Source organism: Melanaphis sacchari, unplaced genomic scaffold (assembly GCF_002803265.2).
Source record: "Melanaphis sacchari strain LSU unplaced genomic scaffold, SCAv2.0 Contig74_pilon_pilon, whole genome shotgun sequence".
NCBI lineage: Eukaryota > Metazoa > Arthropoda > Insecta > Hemiptera > Aphididae > Melanaphis > Melanaphis sacchari.
The window spans coordinates 2,306,834-2,327,066 of record NW_020271531.1 but is presented as its reverse complement, the minus strand read 5'-3'; the positions used below and the strand labels follow the sequence as shown (position 1 = coordinate 2,327,066).

The 20,233-nt window shown below is 24.8% G+C and overlaps 1 protein-coding gene across 1 annotated transcript; it reads right to left on the bottom strand.

Moving 5' to 3' along the window:
• Positions 1-1,730: 1,730 nt before the first annotated feature.
• On the bottom strand, positions 1,731-17,745 carry LOC112601108 (ankyrin repeat and SAM domain-containing protein 3-like). Its single transcript, XM_025348541.1, has 6 exons — positions 17,684-17,745; positions 11,643-11,838; positions 4,792-4,910; positions 3,139-3,308; positions 2,898-3,027; positions 1,731-1,864 (listed from the first exon to the last, which is right to left on the bottom strand). The coding sequence occupies exons 1-6, from the start codon at positions 17,743-17,745 to the stop codon at positions 1,780-1,782; spliced, it is 762 nt and encodes a 253-aa protein (XP_025204326.1). The 3' UTR covers positions 1,731-1,779.
• Between the last annotated feature and the right edge of the window lie 2,488 nt (positions 17,746-20,233).

Genomic DNA, 20,233 nt, shown 5'->3' with positions numbered 1-20,233 from the left:
ACGTTTATTACAAAACTATATTTTTAGCTTAACTTAATTATTTGGACAAGTTTCATTTAAAAATGATTTCATTTTTTCAGAATCGACGATTCGCTCCTAATTTTTTTTTTTAACATTCCGTCCTTTGTTTGTTGTTATAGAAAATAAATGAGTTCTTTTCTTAGTTCCAAATTGTAAAATATATGAATAATAGAAAACGACGTATCAAATTTAAAATTATATATAGTACTTAACTACTTTAAAATTATATCTTATATTTGTTACTTACAAGCTATAGATTTATCTAACTATAATCTTCTCTAGTAGATTTCTATTAAAATTAAAAAATATGACTTTTTAAGTTTTATATAGATAGGTCATACATAGATAGGTATGAATAATATAATATAGATATATAAACACTAGATGATCAAATATAAATTTAAAGGTATTTCAACTTTGACAATGGAACTTATTTTAGTACGATAACTGTTGGGTCACGTGAATGTTAATTATTTTCTATTAATAAATGTGTTTTGTTTATTTTCTAGTTTTTTTTTTTTTATATTCACGGCTGGATGGAGGGAATTAAAAAAAAAAAAAATGAAATTGAACGTATCTTAACAGGGAAATCGTAGCCCGAGTTATTGTTCCGTGGTTCGGTGGAAAGTAATATTTGTCTCTCTACAGCCACTGCGTTGAAAGTACTCGGGGTTACATGTTTTCGAAACGATATGGCGAGTGTTGGTCTTAAGTTTTTGTCGTCATGCCATCCACCTATCCAGTGGTGCCCAGACAGGTTAGCAAATAGTGAAACTGCATGTGCTCTCGTGGGGAATGGGTGTATAAGTTGGTTAGTGGGCATATAGTTAACTTAGATACCAAAAATTATGGACTATGGTAAGCAAATAACAATATTATTATTACAATAAAAAAAATAAAAAAATACCTGGGTGGGTGGGTAAATTTTATTCGTTGCGAATGCGCTCTCAAAATACCTCTGTGCGCCACTGCACCTACCTACTCTTTAGACGGGAATAGGTGGATAGTTACCATCTTACACGCATATTAAGAATAATGATTAGTAGATTGGGAGGATTCTTTAGCAAACCTGCGGCATATCTAGCACGCTGTTAAGAGGATCATTTAAGTATTCTTCGCTTTGAGATTGTCCTCGACCGGGTATGAATTATGCTGCAAAAACTGTAACCGGTTGTCCTTTACAATACGCGAGAAATGGACACTGCGGAGTGTCGACTTCTAGTCATTTCCGAGACAAAATTTCTCCCTTCGCCGCGAGATGATTGAAAACTCAACATATAGTTGTAAATCAATGATAATACCCGGAAGCGTAAGAATTTAGGTTGGTTTACTGAACTTTTCTGGCTATCTTAGAAAACTTTTTTTTTGTAATACGAACTTTTAGCTTAAAAATTAGAATTTAAAAATTTCGGTAGTGCTTATATATAATGAGTACTTGATGTATAATAGTATGCAAATGTACGTGGCTGATAACTTCTCAAATCATAGTTGAAACCATGAACAGAATAAACTATAAACATATTGCTGTATAAAATTAGTTTATTCCTCGCATACCTCGAAATTTTAAATGTAACAGTATGTGAAAACATATTAAAAAAAAAAAAAAAAATGTTAAGTATAAATAATGTGGTAGTTATGTTAATTTAAAAAAAAAAGTATAAATAAAAATCATAAATATAATTATATAGGTAAAAAATATAAAGGTACATCAATTCAATAAAGGTTAAAATAAAATTAAAAATATATGATATTTAATTTTCAACTCCTCGAGTGTTCTTGTGATGTCCTTAATTCATTTAATTTGTCAATAGTCATTATTAATTTTCTTCTTGGACCAAATAAACTAAAAAATAATTATATCCCATTTTTATTAGCACTTGTGTTAAATATGTAGCCATGTAAGCATATCATAACATGAAGTTTTTTACATGAATATTTGATTAATTTGATTAAATATGATTATCTTGGGTAATCATTATTTTAATATAAATATAAATAATGATATTATTTTAGTTTTAATATAAAAACAACATGTTAGAAAAGCTTAGATTTTAAATACATTATTTTGTTTTCTATTTTTAATGAATTTGTAGTACGAGTATTTTATTTAAAACATTATGCCGGTATGGAAATGATTGAATTCTATTTATATGTAATAAAGTGCATTTATCGTTCAGACTATAAAATTGTTATTTGTTAGCATTTGAAAGCATAAACTAGAAAATATTACGGACTGTCACAAACAATGTATTACCACCGCGGAAACAACGGTAACACTATCATTGGTTTGTCCACCATAATATAATAGATTAAGATTATAGATGTTTCATAATCATAATTGACTTTTGATCTCAGATATAGACACGCGGTAATAACAGGAGGCTATAGTACTGTATGCCACTCCAGATCGGGTTTAACAAATGTTTCTGCTATTATTACCACCGCGATAAAATTGTATCGTCCAAATTCAAGAAATTTTACAAATGAGAAAAACGTATTATTAAAACGTGAAAATAGCAGCAACATGGAAACCCGAGAAATCATGTATTTACATGCCCTTACCGGTTAAATATGCAAAAATATGTAAAATAAGATTACGTATTTAATTTAGAAATAACGCAAAACAAAGTTTGATAAAATCCATTTTCTTATATAAAAAAACGATGTAACACAAAAAACATGCGAATGCATGAAATTTACAGTCCTGATTATTATACATAACTCAACATTAAAATAATACCTAAGAAATACTTTTAAGTCTAAGTAGTAGATAGGTACCTACTATACCTGTTTGAAAAAATAACAGTGTGTCATTAATTATGGAAATGTTGATTGTTTTTTGATTAAACACTAACAAATGTGTATTATAAACTCACTTTATCCCGATATCTTTTAAGTCTTGCTCGGATAATTTTAAGAAATCATTGTACCGGATATTTCGTTTGTCGAACATCGGCCAATATTTTTCCAACGACAACTGTTTTAGTAGTTTTTCCATGTGATAATCTATAATAGTATATATTTATAAATGATCGCAAAATATTTAAATATAAAATACCTATACACTGTAGCGTGTTTATAAAAAGAAATATTTACATTAAATGAAATGAAACATACCTATATTTTCGTCGCTTTGATGATTGTTTTTGGTCATTTTCATTTTTTCTGACCACGTAGTCTTCAACATGGTTTTTTCATGTCTATTTTCATATTCGTACAACAATTTCATGACTCTCTGAAATCCTTTAGAGATAGCTGTCATGGTCATAGTCTTACCAAAGTTATCTCTATAAAGATAAGTATAGTAGGTATGTAAATGCGTTTTCAAATGTAGGTATAGTTAATGTTTTAATTGTAGTGTTTTTCTGACTCATATCAGCCTTATTGTTGTAATGTGTATATTTTATACGTCGTTTACTCGGTTATATACTTTTTAAAATTATAGTATTAATATAATGATACATTGATACAATGATACATATATTTTGCCAGTTAAGATTTTAAACATTAATTATTAATTATGTATTTATTAAATCTAACTAATTATAAGCAATTAAAATATCAAGTATAACATTATAAATTGATTTAAATTATTTTATTGTCTACTTATAAATAAATAATCAATGACATCAACATTTGTGCTGTATGTTTACTTGCTCAAAAAGTTGTTTTAAAAATTAAAATATTTTACATTAAACTTATTGTAAATATTATTGCTTTTAAAAATTTACCAAAAATGTTAATAAGTAATCTTTTAATTTAAATTTTACTCTTTCTTTAATAAAATAAAATATCAAGATTGTAAATACTATTCAAAAATAAATTATAATGAATTAATTTTGTAACACCATTTAGATTTGAAAAAACACATAATGCTGTGTAATAAAATATGAATATCACGATTCTATATTACTATGGTTAATTTGAACTTTGAATACTTCAACCTCTTAAATAGTTTTGTCATTATTTATAGAATATTATAATAATACGTATTAGGCATCTATTATAAATGCAAAAAAATACAATTATTATTATGTGAGTATAATATACAATTTATATGTATACATTTTTAAAAAATCTATTTTGTTTGCTTATAGTACTTACTTTTAATAATTTTTTTTTATGCTTTTTACGAAAATTTTACAATTCCGGTGGGAGTTGTGAGAGATGTGATAGTTAAACTATTAAGCGATACTTTTATGTTGGTATAGGTTTATCGTATACTATAATAATGAACTTACATTATTTATTTATTGATTTATTTTCTATATTATTATGTTGTATGATAGCTAAATAATATTAAATTTTTTCTCTCTTTAATCAATTAATTCTAGTTCTGGGTGGTATAATTAATTAGGACTTTGAAATAAGAAGTTAAGTTATTCGTATAATAAATTCTTAAATTCAATAAACACTTTTGATCGATATATACCTATAATTCATACAGACATACAGTATAAATTTTATAAAGCACTTAAGTACTATTTATTTATTTTTTCAATATATATATAATTGTGTTATGAAATTTAAAAAACGTAAAAAAATAATGGGTTTGTTAATTTGAGATAGAATATTGACATATAACGTGTAGTCAAGTATTAGTTTAAGTGTTTAAGCCATTAAACAGATGTTTTGTTATTATAAATTCAGTATCACTAACTTAAGTACCTATATTTTTAATTCATGCATTCTTAAAGTGTAGATGTAATATCGTAGGAATAACGTTTAAATACAGTGCATTTTTCATTCATTATTAAAAAATCTACTAACATTACGTTACAATTGGCTTGTTTTTCAATAAAATACTCCAATATTTCTTCTTGATTGTATAATACTGCGTAAAACATTGCTGATCTGCCTAGTTTATCAAGCATCTCCAAAATGTCAACCTAAAAAATACGTTTAATTAATATTCCTATAATATGCCATTTTAATTCTAAGAATATTTCGATCATGTCCATTTGTTCAATCGAAATAGTTAGCGTTCAATGGAATATTTACAGTGGCTAAAAAGATAACATGCCACACTATCGATGGGTACACTCATTAGTTTGGAGTCTTTAGAATGCAAGGCAATACTTAACGATGCAATTACACCAGTTTGCAGCGTCTGTTCAATTATCGATGGCAAAAATGTGACTGTGGGTAAATTTGTCTTTCGGTACCATCGCTTATGTGTACTGTTCACCTCAAATACTACATACCAATGGGGAAAAAAAAATCAACTCAATTGTTGAATCATTAGAAGCTATAACCTGTTAATCCCCACTCCATGTCTTAAAAAATATATGAAATCAATGCATGCACTACTGGTTCCTGGAGATGAACATTATAGAAGGCGGTGACTTGTTAGATCATCTAACGAATATATAGATGTTTGTTACGGAGGAAAAATATCGCAAAAGTAGGTGTAAGTAGATAGGAAATCTATGTTTAGTGAGAAAATAGTTTTGTAAAGACGAGTGGCCTCAATATTGAAGACAAGGGTTTCACTAAAAAATTGATATAAATATAGTAAATATTTGCAAAAGAATGCCGATACCAGTAAGATATATGACTTATAATAGTATAATGGGCCTATAGAGGTTGGAGACTAACGAAGGTAGAATCGACAAAACGCGCAATATATATGTGTACAGTGTTAAATGTGAAAGCGATCGGTGATCACAATTTAAATGCATTTTTCATCTTATATACTTATGAAATAGTTTACATAAAACGATACTTATTACAAAAAAAAAAAAACATATAAATCATAGTAAAATATCAATAGAACATAATAAAAAAGAAATATAATCATTAATTTAGCTATAATATTATGTTGTTATTATAAGAGACTGGATTGTCTATGTATATTAAACACACCTCTAGTTTTTGTATCAATCTTACAAATTACCATAAAAGTAAAGTAAAATAATATTCGCTATGTAAAATCAACCATTTTAAAACAGTTAACCATATGCACAACACTAAAGTTATCATTATTATAAGTATCTATGGTAAAATAAGTATTATTTTGTAAATTATTATTAATTAAAAAAAAAATATATGTATTAAACTAAGAATACCTAGTCTAGCCGAAATGCCCGAAATCGTCATATTATAAATATATACAATGAGGAACTTGTTTTGCTGTAGATATAAATGTATAATAATAATATATGTCGAGTGTACGTCGTCATTGAATATGTCATTGTATGGATATATTAAATTTGAGTTCAATTATATTAACCATTGAATACAAAAACGATTTTTTTAGAGTGGAGATGTCGAGATGGTTTGCTAGTTTATGTTATTTACTAAGTGTATTTTATTATATAATTTTTATTTTGGTACTTGGATTTATTTTTATTATTATTAATATAGAAGGTTAAAATAATTTTTGACAAAAATGTCGCATTTTTAATATTTTAAATTATTATACCAGTACTAATGTCATATATATTTTTTATTAACTTTTAAGTCAATACTAACTTAACATAGAATGGTGTGAACAGGTCTGTGACATAAATAAAATAGATTGGAATTTATCTAAATATTTTTAAAATATTCTTGTGTATAGTAAAATATGTAAAAGTTTAAGATTTTCACAAATATTTACGAATTACAACAATAAATGTAATATATACATATTAAACTATCCAGCTATTTTTCATAATGAAAAATATGCTATTGTACATAAATAGAAAATTTTTTTTAAAAGTTAGAAAATTTCAATTATTTTTGTATAGTTAACATATTATTTTGAAAATTATACATTGTCTAATAAATTTTAAAACAAAATTCTATTAAAATGTTAAGTGTTTACTTTCTAAAGTAATTTATTTTTGAGTTAAAACAAAAATATATAGTTAATTTTTAAAAAAACTATTTTTTTTTTGTGAAAGTATCATTTTTCCATAATTGCGTTTTTGTTTTTCTAGTTATTTTTAAAAGTACTTGGATTTTTTTACTGTTAGCAACCCCCTAAAGTATAAATTAGATTTAATTCGTTATCAGGAACCACCCTCAAAGATAATCTCAAAATGTTGAATATTCAAAAACTTCGGCTGCTTATTAAAAAAAAAGAAGCATACAACTGAAACTGTATCTAATCAAATATTTTTAAATTCAATTGAAAATTTAATACAAAAAAAAAAAAAAAATCAGTATACTCATTGCATTTAAATTTTGTTTTAAATATATTACCTATCTAACTAATTGTTTTTTTTTTTTTTTTTGAAGCGGTAGACGGTTACTAAAAGCTAGTTCTAGAGTCTAGACGATTATGTACCTTTCTACTGACTTCTTAACATTTCAGTTGTCTTTTGTCTATTCACTGTGTAATACGTTTAGTTTTTTTGAAAGTATAATGTCGTATTCATCCAACAGAGTTGAACACAGGTATACGTGTAAATCATATACAAAGATTAATTTCACACATCAGTTACAAAATGTACAAAACAAGACGTTTACACGTACATTTCCCATAAACTGTTAGTTGATCATCGTTAGAATTTTCAACATCAATATTTTCAGCATACATTAGTACACAACATATATAGCACACATATGTTTTTACTTAAACGAATAAAAGGTATACATAATAATAAGTATATATAATTCATTTAATCTTTTTTCGTGAAAACGATATTATGAGTAATGACCAATTTAATTTAACTATAGTGGTTAACAATTATTCACGTGATTGTTTGAAATGTTATAAATATTATTATAAGTAGGTATTGCGAATTATTTGCTGGTAATTATAATTAATTTCTCGCCATTAAAAAAAATAATAATTTTGATATTTTAAAATATATGAATACACCTGTCCCTGTGTACTTTTATAAATGATTCGTATACATGCTATGTATAATATAAAAATCTATACGAGCGATTAAAGATATCTATAAATCAATGTTAGACCAAAATATTTTTACAACACTAAAACAACCTTGCTGTTTATAATGAAATTTAAATTAACCTTACATTATTCACTCAAAATACAATGTTTAATTGATGGTTCTTGAAAATAGTATTTATTAAATTATTTATTCTAATATTATACTTTCATGTAATTCTTATTATGTAAAAAAATGCATTGAGAATTTTTTAAATGCAATTTTAATCAATCGATCAAAAGATAACTAAACAAACAGCGTACATATTTTTTTAAGCTATCTTGAATCATCACAACATAACGTCGTTGGACCCCGGGGGGTCACTAATAAATATGACTTGTAGTCAAGACCCACGATACAAATTATCATATTATTTCTTATTATTAAGTATACAGATCGTTAGTGTTTTTGGTTGCCTACATTTATGGTTATTAGGAGAAATTCAGATAGTATTAGATGAAAACATTGAAAACAATAGATGATTTATTATTTAAAATAAACGGAAAATAATAATTTTAAGTTCATATTGATAATTTTACTGATATATTATAACTCTTTAAGCAATATTATTTTATATTTATATGAGTAGAGTAACTATTAAGAATTCGGCAGTAGAAAGATATTCTTTTATGATGGTGTTTTTTTATGTTTCTTTAAACTACGAGTATTATTATATATTTCAACAGATTTTATTATATCAAGATTTTGAGTTTATACTGTATATTAAAATAGATTTAAAATAATTTATTTGCAATATAATACTGATTAACTGGATAATAAATAAAATATTATATACCAAGTTCAATTATAATTAGGATTTATAGGATTCATTTTAGTTTTTTCTAGCATTCTTAAGTTTGTAATTCTCCAATAATCTTTAAGAAGACGTCGTACCTGTATGTGTTGTCTCCGTCTTATTTACGCATACCATACTAAAATATATGTTCAGTAGTTCCAATTTTTTGTATTTATTTTAAATAACATAATGAAATGATTTATTATTAAACTTAAAGGTTAGAACATTATTTGTATTCTCTCGTCGGTTTTTTACGATACTTTAATTTTTAAGTGATTTATGTGCATTTTTAAATTTTAATATTTTACATACTCATAGAAAGTCATTTATTTCTTTGGCTGGACCACATAAATAGAGTCTAAATCGGGAACCATTTCAAACATGAATTTATAGCTTATGTAAACATTTTCACGTCACTTAGGCTCTAGCATCAGTGGAACACTTGAAATATTTTCAAGACTCATTAAAAAAAAAGTATTTGATTATTATTAGTAAAAATGTATTCAAACTTCAAATTAAATCTTATTCATTTTAACGATTGCTGTTATGCAACATCGCTATTGTTTTTTCATATTTTATTTCGTACTTAAACTGTATTAGTTATAAGTAATTATAATATAATAACTAATATTTATATATATACAAAGTATATGTATTTATTTAATGGTATCATATATTCATATAAAAGTGTTAATTGTCACAGAAGTGAAAGTAAAAGATCAATAAAAAAAGAATTGAACAAACTTATATTTTAATAAAGTATTTTTAAATAAAGCAACTGTGCTGGCATAATACAAAATGTCGTGATTAATTTGTTTATAATATTATTTAGTTTTAAAGAAGGATTAAGGTAATTTTTAGCTACTTAAAAAACTTAAAGAGTTAAGTATAATAATAAACATTGTCACTATTTAAATGGTAGGTACTCATTTACGCATTTACAATTTAATATCTACCAAATTATTACAGATAAAATAAAGATTAATGTACCACTTATGTATATTATTTAATATCTATTAATATATATGTATTGAAATTTATAATTAAAATATAAAAAGAGTAAGAAGTCTAGCTCTAACTTTTAAATTTAAATCTATTTTATGATGAAGTATATACTTTCACTGAAAGACCTCTTCACTGTGTTATTTCTTTGTCATTATTTATTTATTATTTTATCAATTAAGCTTATAGTTCAAACTTATCACAGATGATCTAATAAAGAATTTTATGAAAAAAAATTTATGTGCATTCCAAGTAGAATTTAAATATTTGGACAGAGAAAAAAATCGTGTTGGTTAAATTAAGTAAATAATCTCAAAATCATTATGTATTGTATTTAAATACACCTATATACATGTAAGTTTTTTTATAGTATAACATAAAATAATAAATATGTACCGTGTTCAAAGTGGTTCATACGACTTAAGTAATACTTTAAATTAATACAATAATATCTAACATATTGGTAACTTGGGTTCGCCATTATTATTTTTAATAAATATGAGTCATTATGTAGATATGTAGGTATACAGTTGTCAGTAATCTCTTGTCCATACAGTAGGTACATGGGTTAGGTTAGGTATATAATAAACTACTCGAATTATAGGTATACATATTTAATCATAATTTATTGTGTGCAATAATGTAATATTTTATTTTATTTAATAAAATTATTATTAAAGAATATTTATCAAGTAATCTTAATAAATTTAAATATAATACGAAACCATTACCTAATCGATTTCTTTGGAAACTATTTACAGTTTATCCTAATAATATCTATCTTTCCTGTATCTTTAAACGCATTAAAATATCTATTCATAAATACCATAATAGTGGACTCAATAAGTGATCACATATTTTTTTTATTTTTTCCAACGCAAAAATATGTAATGCTTTTTACGTGTTTTGTTTTTATCCCGTCAACTAACCTACCCACTCAGATACAGAGTAAATACGAGTTGTTTTTTCTTCTATACCTACAAATGTGCTAAATATAATTATATAGTATCCGAATGAAATATCTCGATAGCTGAGTTTTTTTCCGGATCAAATGTCATTTTAAATACCACCATGCAAATTACGCGAATAAAATACAACGAAACTAGATGTCCGTGCATGAATGAGCGGGCAACGATGGCAGCTCCGTGGTTGGCGGAACAAATAAAATCATTTTAATTTATTCACGTGGCCACGTCCTTATAGTCGGCTATTTTAAAGAAATATGACGTTGGTTAAACACTCCATTACATACGTTTGTATATGTGAACTATAATTAAATATAATATATATTATACATTCGACATTGTTCTTATAATGCAGCGAAGAAATTGTCTTCCAACTCCGGTGGGTTAACGAAAGGTTGTAACCGTCAATAAGTCAATATACTGTAGAGCACTTAAGTGTTTAAATTTAATAATATCCTTATACATGTTATAATACAATTGTGTTATTTAAGATATGAATAAAGTTTATTGAGCAACGGTAAATTTTAAAATAATTGTTAGTTTTTCATATAATAATCATAGTATATAATATTTATTAGTTATCATGAATATTTGAGTTTATTATATGATACAATTTTATTTGGTACATTAAATTAATCAGTACGAAAATTGGCACTAGCTGTATTTGTTTTAATAAAATATAAAACGAATATTCGTATAAAATATTAATTTAATTTTAGCTGCCATTTATTCGAAATCTAAAAATTACACATTAAAATTAATCATTATTTAGGTATTTCAATATTTTTAATTTGAACTATTTAGTTATTACTTAGTGTTTTATATATCATAAATAATATTTGTATTACAGTTAGTTTTTTCTTTTAGTATTTTTAACATTATTTTAATGTTTAGAACTTATAATCCTTATTGTAAATAATGTAATTATTTAAGTAATTATAACTAAAAAATAAATTTTAAAATATTTTTACTCACGTGAAATGTTTTCTTCACTATTGATACATTACCGGACATGGTGGCAATCATCAAAGGTGTTTGTTTATCATTGTTGGTTGCGAATAATGTTGTTGGATCTAGATCTATTATGCGATTAACAAGATTTTCGTTTCCATAATAGCAAGAATACATCAGGCAAGTCCATCCTTTTTTATTGGAAGTATTTAAATTGTTGCTAGGAAATAAACTTAAATTTAGTAAATAGCAATTTTTATTTTTATGAAAAATATAGTTACGAGTATGCTTATTTCTTTGTCAATTATGAATTTCAAATTAAGCATACACATAGAGAAATAAATTAATGTAAAGTACATATTTGTTTGCTAATATTTTAAATATTTAAATCATGAAAATGTAAAATCAGTCATAAGTTTTCGTTTGATATTTTACCAATTTTATTTTGTCTCAAATTTTTTCCGTTTTAGATTCCTATGTAATAATTTTGTACGAGTTAAAATAATAAATTGTTATATCCGCCAAAAAACTAAATAAATATATTAATTATTCTGTTCAATACATTAGTATTTTTTTAAATTTTATTATCAATATTTTTATAATTTCACTTTGCTCAGTGCTTTTTTTGAGAACCAATTTTTGAATGATATTATTTTATGAGCTTGGATGTTAATTCAAAAAGTTATTTATTTGGGAACCAATTAAATTTGAATTTTTTTTATCATTGGATCTAATTTTTATTGTTTGTCTTTACTTTAAAATTATATATTGTATTCAATATTGTCATATTGAATAAATATAAACATATTTTTACACTAATGCATCTGATGTTGGATTTCATGAACAATCACTAAACATTTAATGAATCAATAGTTAGCTTATGATTTAGTAATCCATGATTGGAGACTGGAGTGTTATATTTTATTAAATTATTAAATTAATCATTTAACTCGGCATTAAAACTGAAAATAAAAATATTATTTTCTATTAAAATATAACGTATACCTACTATTCTAGTTTTTATAACATAATATTTGCGAAAAATATGTTTCTTAACACTTGTCTATACAAGTATAATATTTAACAAGATAATTCATAATTAGTTCTAATTGCTGTAGCCTGCATATTAGAAATGCTCATTTCTAGTGACTAGTTGTAAACGTTATGGGAGTGTTATGTCTAAGAAGAAGGGATGGCTTAAGGCTTGGTGGAAGTATATAATTTGTTGTCATAACATTTTTTCAAATACCCATCGTATACAAGTAACATGTATTAAATTACTATTATTTGAATTAACTGTAACAATTATGTTGTCATTCGAGAAAAAAGTGCTACACAAAAAACTCAATAAACTATAATTATATTTTTTTACAGTCTACCCACGATGTTTAGTACATATTTTATTGAAAAGAGCACTGAGTAAAAATGATTGTATTTTAATAATAGCGAATAAAATTCAAAAGATATATTATAATTTATAATATATTATCATGGCTATTTCTTCAAATTTATTGTCTTTATTTCGGCTGTGGCTGTGTATAATTTAAAATATGTTCGTTTAATAATTTAATTTTGTAATAGGTATATGTCATTTAGTTTATACAGTCAATTAATTAGGTACAATAAACATCAATGTGTATATTTTTATTTATTTTTAAACTTTCTTATTAAATGAATATTGAAATGTATAGTTGTATTATTATAATTTTTAAGATTGATACAGGTATAGATGTGTAAATTAAATTTTCAAGTATAATACAATTCTTGATGTTTTAAAATAATTTTTGTTAGAAATAATATTTAATGAGGAATAGTTTGAATCTACTATTGAAAAATTAGAGTATAGGTTTGAGATAAATTATCCAATTTTGATAAGTTCAAATAAAAAGGTATGCCTAATGACCATACCTATAATGCCTCAAGGCTTTAGAAAAAAAAAAAAATGTAAAAATAGGTAAATCATAATCAGTAGTCACTGGTCATATTTGGCAATGCCTTCTAGCGACAATACCTAATACAGTTTATTATTTTTAAAAGGAGGTTTTTGGAATTTTTTTATATTTTAGTTACAGGTGAAGCAAAAATACATGGCAACATGTAGATATAAGGTGTTAGAGACATTAATCTTGCTTTATTAATTTTAGTGATGGATAGTACCTGCATGATTTGTGCCTTATCAATATAAATATTAATGCAATGATAATTAGTAATATTAGAATCTAAAGAGAAAAATTCTGAACAAAGAGCTTCAATTTAATATAAGTATTAGAATATAGGATTAACTTTAATCTTAATTTAATAGGTATTGCTATACTTTCTTTACTTACATATATCAGTGATATCATTGGTTATAAACTATAATTTAATGTATTTACTAATATTTACGCTTTTATTAATATCTACATGGAATACGAATCACTTTAACTATTATACCTTAGTTGAAATATTTGTATCGAAAATATAATAATAATAATATTAATAATAATATACATATTATTTTTAGAACCCGAAGATTTTTAAAGTATGCGTTTAATGTGAACGCATTATTATACATTTATTTTTGAAGCAAGATTTGATCTCTACACCACTAATCGTTATGATGTTATAAACATTATTAAATTATGATAATTACGCCTACACTGTTCATACTGGTATTCATGTAATTGGTTTTATTGTCAAAAAAAAAAAAAATAATAATAATAATAATAATAATAATAAAAATCGGTATCAAAAAACCGATACATGTTCGTGTTATAAATAACTATATTCTATGTGTGTAAAATTGTAAACTGCATCAACCCACAGGCGGAACAAGCGAGTAAAAAAATGTATAAAATAAAATTTACCACTAAAAGCCAGGGGGGCATGATTGTACTCTCTACTTGCCTTCTCCCTGTTTTAGACGACTGCCCTTGGACGTTGGAATGCAGTGAGAGATTAATCGGAACACAGATCCCAACTGTGCAAAATGGTTTAATGCAAAATTAAAGAAGAATTAACTTTTAAAGATTTGTGTTAGGTATTAAGATCAAGAATAATTATTAGTTAAATAATATATTAAGACATGCAGATAAGTACAAGCTTATAAGTTATTTGATATTGAAACTTCGATTATATGTTTTACACCTTTAGTTTTGTAATTAGTGTTTTTGTCCGGTTAGTAAATTATAAATTGTTAAATTTATTAAAATGTCAAAAATCTATTTTTAATTAATTCCTATAGTTTTATAAAATATGTAAAAATATCTATGTTATATACGCTACACTTAATAATTTGTTTTTAATTTTTATTACAATCAAATAGCGATTATTCAAAAATGATTTTACAAAGAAATATCTTGAACCTGTGTTTAATAATAACTCAGTTAAGTATAGAACTACAGTATAATAATAGTGTAACTTTTTGGTGTAGGTACCTCTATAATTTTCAAACGCGTATCCTCTAATGTCATTGGTAGGCAAATTTGTACTATAGAGCCATAAGCGAAAAAAAATGACGTACAAAACAAAAATTGGTATTGTATTTAATACCTATGTAGGTTGTTTTATTCTGAAAATATTGTTAAATTGATTAAAAATCATGTAAACGCGTAACGGATTTTAAATTTATTTGAAATTGATTCTCTGCAGTTTGTACATTGTTTAGCAATACCAAAAAGCTCCAACACTGATATTTATCTATGACTATTGACTATATCTATGTGTAATATGATTTCATATTATTATGTATAGTGTTTACAGACTCTGCTACAATTGTGAATTGTACACATATTTTAAAACTATAATCAAATTTAAAAATAATAATACAGATTTCACGATTTAAATAAAAATATGTTATAACTACCAACTGATCATTGAAGGTTTTTCACTTCCATAAATGGTATGACGGATCAATGACATAAAACGTTAACAATAAAAGTATAAATATCTCTTTGGTAGATACTATTGGTTATAATAATTTTAAACAATTACCTATAATGGTATTAACTATGAGATGTATAAATAATATAACTCATAAATAGGTACTTAATTAGAATAATACATGCCATTGTTTCTATTATTCCCATATTTGTATATAAGTTATTCTTGTTAAAATAATTAAAAAGTATTTTTATTTAATTTAATAAATTATGAAATATGACTTATAATTATATAGTTTTGAAATATTAAATCATTATTGAATATCAAAAAAATCGATAATTTGAAAATCTAATCGAAATAATAACCTCAATTTATTGTTTTTCTAAAAAAAATATTGTTGAATTTTAATTTCATTTGATTTGTACCTATAAAAGGAATACGGAATATGAAAGTAATATATTTGTACTATTAGTTATTTATTTATTTATTTTTTTTTTCATACCGAGTTCTTGCATTAGTTGCATTTACTTTAAAGTCTTAACATTGTATGCTTACACTTAGAAAATGTTTTAAATTGTAAAGAAAACGATGAAAGAGCTATTAGGTAATAGGTTATAATTATTGCAAGTAATAAGATTTTTTATAAATATGGAAAATGTTTATTTAGTTACCAATTGTTTAGTTGATAGCGATTATTATGTTTAAGTATTAATATAAGTACAATTTTATTATAATATTAATCAGGCATTTTGAAAGCGTGAAAAAATTCCAAGTACTTAATTTTAGATTTTAAAATAACACTGTGGAACTTTAGATACCTAATCAGATTTAAGATAAAAGTTAATCTATAGTTTTTTTTTTTTTTTTTTTTTTAATTTGAAAATAATGTACATGATTATAAATATTTCAAAAAATGTTTAAATTATTAATATATTGACTAAATTTACAAAGCGAATCTTCTAATATAATTTCTATTAATTAACTTTATTTAATCAATTTAATTATCAGTTCTTCAATAGGACATTTATCTTGATTTTTACAAAATGTTTTATTCATTATATTATATGTACTTTGCAGTAGAGTTAATTTCAAATTTAAATTTATTAAATATAAATATTTAAACTTTTTAGAATAATTATTTACAATTAACATACAATTTGAATCAATTGTATGGTATTTGATTATTGTTCAGCGATTCAATGGACATAGTTGTTAAATAATTTGTCGAATTGGTAAAATCGTTATTTTCTTTTTAAAACAAAAACATGTAAAATGTACATTTATAAAATATTTATGTGGAATAGGTACATCCAGCTATTGCCTACAACTGTCAACGATACAACTTTATTTTGTGTAGATAATAGATATAATATTACCTATTTAGTTAGTGTATAGATTATCAGCTCTACAATATTACATGTATATCTGAAATAGGCCAATTTCTGTGTCGCTGATAAGCCAATTGCCGATAATACTTTATAGAATAGTGTTGGTATATACATAGTAAAATATACAATTTCAAATAGGCACCTTAGCATTATATCGTATGTTTAATTTAACGGGCTTTTTATCATAAATTATAATTAATTAATGTATCATTCCGAAAATATTGTTACCCTATTATCTAAAACGCTTTAATTAATTTAAATCGAGATTATACATTATTGGTGGGTATATTATAGCGGCCAGCTAGGTAAAGTGATTGTCATCGTTCTGATACGCGTATCATTGATGTTAGTTCCTAAACACACGTTTATTACTGTTATTATTGTTACTGTTACTGTCGTCCGTAAGTAAAACATGATGCGGTACTTTTTTTTTTTTTTTTGTATACACGTATTAAATTATTCTAAAGGGTATAATCAAATAAATGGTCAATGATAGTTTCAGACGTTTAATACAGAGATTTTTTATGTTTATGTTTAAATTGTATGTTCAAGTAGGTTATATCATATTATGTATATTGTACAAACGACATCATAACTGATCGAAACGCGTGCACCACCTACCTGCTATATAATCGTGTGTACAAGGTGCCTACATATTTTGACGATGGCGACCACAGATCGCAGTGAAGATAGATATTTTTAAACCTAGAGAATTATCCGCTGGAATTTAGAATACAAAACATATGCACTAATCCTTCGCGAATAGTAAGTACATACAAGTTTCTTAAAGTAATTGAATAATAATATAATCATTACCTTAGCGTTAACATGTCAGTCACCTTTGGGTGATTCAGTGTACACGCCGTGTACAGGTCCATGGTACTGGTGCACCCAAAACAATGTAAAACAATTATCGTCGTTGTCAAATAAAACGTTATTCGTATGAATAAAAAATGTAATGTAGTAAAAATCACGAAAAAAAGTACACACCAAAACCGATCATGTTTATTGTTAAACGGGTCCGACGTATAATGTGATTGAGTGTAAACCCACACGCGTATGTCGGTTATAGTATATTGTTCGCATCACGATTCACGGTGAACTATCAATCAATGATAATATTGTTAATATAAGTAATATCTTATCGTTATTCACCGATGTTCAAATACACTCGACAATTGGTATTTTGTTTAAATAATTTATTTCTGTCTACCATTTTTGTTGTTTTTTTTATATCGTTGCTCTATAAGCCGACTGGTCGTGTCACGCTAATTACCGGCTCTTTTCCACTCAAAGCGCTCCGAGTGATTCGATAATTAGGAGCAATCTCCATGCGGAAAATTTTGTTAATTTTAGATAAATTTTTTTTTATATATACCTACATAATATGTGTATCGTGTTGCGCACGATTTATTTTTTTACATATTATGTATGATAGCTCGGGGAATGTTCAGAAGAATAATCTTGAATATACTACATACAGCATATCTTATGATCGAAGTAATTTACACTGTATAATAGGACATACATACAGCACTGCTGCCGTAAAAATATTCCCCACACGCATCAATAGACATTCTGACCACCTTGAGTTTAGTTCTTGAGAATGTTAGGGTGGAATATGCGCAGCAGAGGGGATCGTGTCTGACCCATACCGAAAGGTTCGTGTCTGTGACGAATTCGGATATTCAAGACTTATGTTCTTTTTTTTTTTTTTTTGTCACGGAATTATTATAAGAGAGTGAATTTTTATTTCACTTACCGAGACGGACGGTCTTATGTAGGTTTCGAATTTAAAATTTAAATTCAAAAATAATATGTACCTATTGTTGTACTGTTGTGCCCTTATGATAACTTAACTATAAGATGCACATATTTTAACGCAATATTATTTTCCTTCATAAAAATCAAAACATAATATATACAATATACATTTATATTAATACATTATAATACATAAATATTAATTTCGAAGAAAATTATATAAATTAATTTATTAAAAGTTAAAAATTGACTTATTGACTTATGATAATCTATTATTCTCATAGTTTCCATTTTGACATTAAGTACGAATAATTCAACTTTAATTGTTTAATTTTGTCGTTTGTCATAAAAAAGGTATATACGTTGAAAGTTTCGATCCAATTTAAATATAGGTTTTAATTATGAGTATTTATATTCATATTAAAAATTAATAAATATTATACTACAAAATTTATGATAATAATTACCATGTTTAATTGTTAAGACTAGATTATAATGCAAGTCTGAAAAATGTTTTAAAAAATAAAAATGGATAACGATAAAATTATGTAAGTCCAAGGTATTTCTATGCTCTTGATACCAATGTAAATAAATTATTTATACTAATTTAAAGTTTTTAAGTAAATCAAACTCTGCTCTGAACCGTTTTTGAAAGCAATGATTTAGTAATACTTTAATATAAAAATATTCGATATTGGATAGTCAATAGTGGTCTATCCAAATCTTTTATATCATTTTGATTTTAATTTGAGTATGTTCTAAACATTAACAAGTTTAAGTTTTGAACTTTATTTATTAAAAGTAATGAATAATTTTTTTTTAAATTATCCTTCAAGAATATCGTATGATGGCGTAGACAATATAGATACAACACACATATTACGAGTATATTACTATTTATTCGTACATTATACACTTTACATGAGAAAATATATTTATAAATATTAACATTAATTATAACTTTCTGTGTATTTTAATCTAACATTAATAATAAGAATTTTATTCAGTAATGTGATGGTATTAATATTATATTCATTTTCTCATAAGTGTTTTACATTAATATAATATTATGAATCACGGTACCTACTATTGGTACTATACCTATAATATCTACTAATAAACTTATAAACTACAGTAGGTACAACAAGATAAAATCATATAATATGTACTTCTACTAAAATAAATTATTTCTTAAAACCTTAACTCAGTATTTTGTAATGAAAATATAATAATTAACATTTAACTTTATTTCTGTATATCTATACAGTAAATTATAGTTGTATATACGCAAAATATATAAAAATCATATAATATAGTATAACTGTATAAATTGTTAAATTAATAGTTGATATCAATTAATATCTATAATATACCTACACTAAAGAATACTTAAACGTACGTTCTGTTATCAAAATTTGGTTATTATATGCAATGATTATCATTGAATTCAAATTTAATATATTCATAATGGATATAATAGTAACTATAGGTATCTCAATAACGAGGTACACTCAAAACTTATACTATACAGCAGAGTGACTTCCTCAGTTCGTATACGTACATGTAATATGTCTACTGTATACTTACATTGTTATGTTTCAC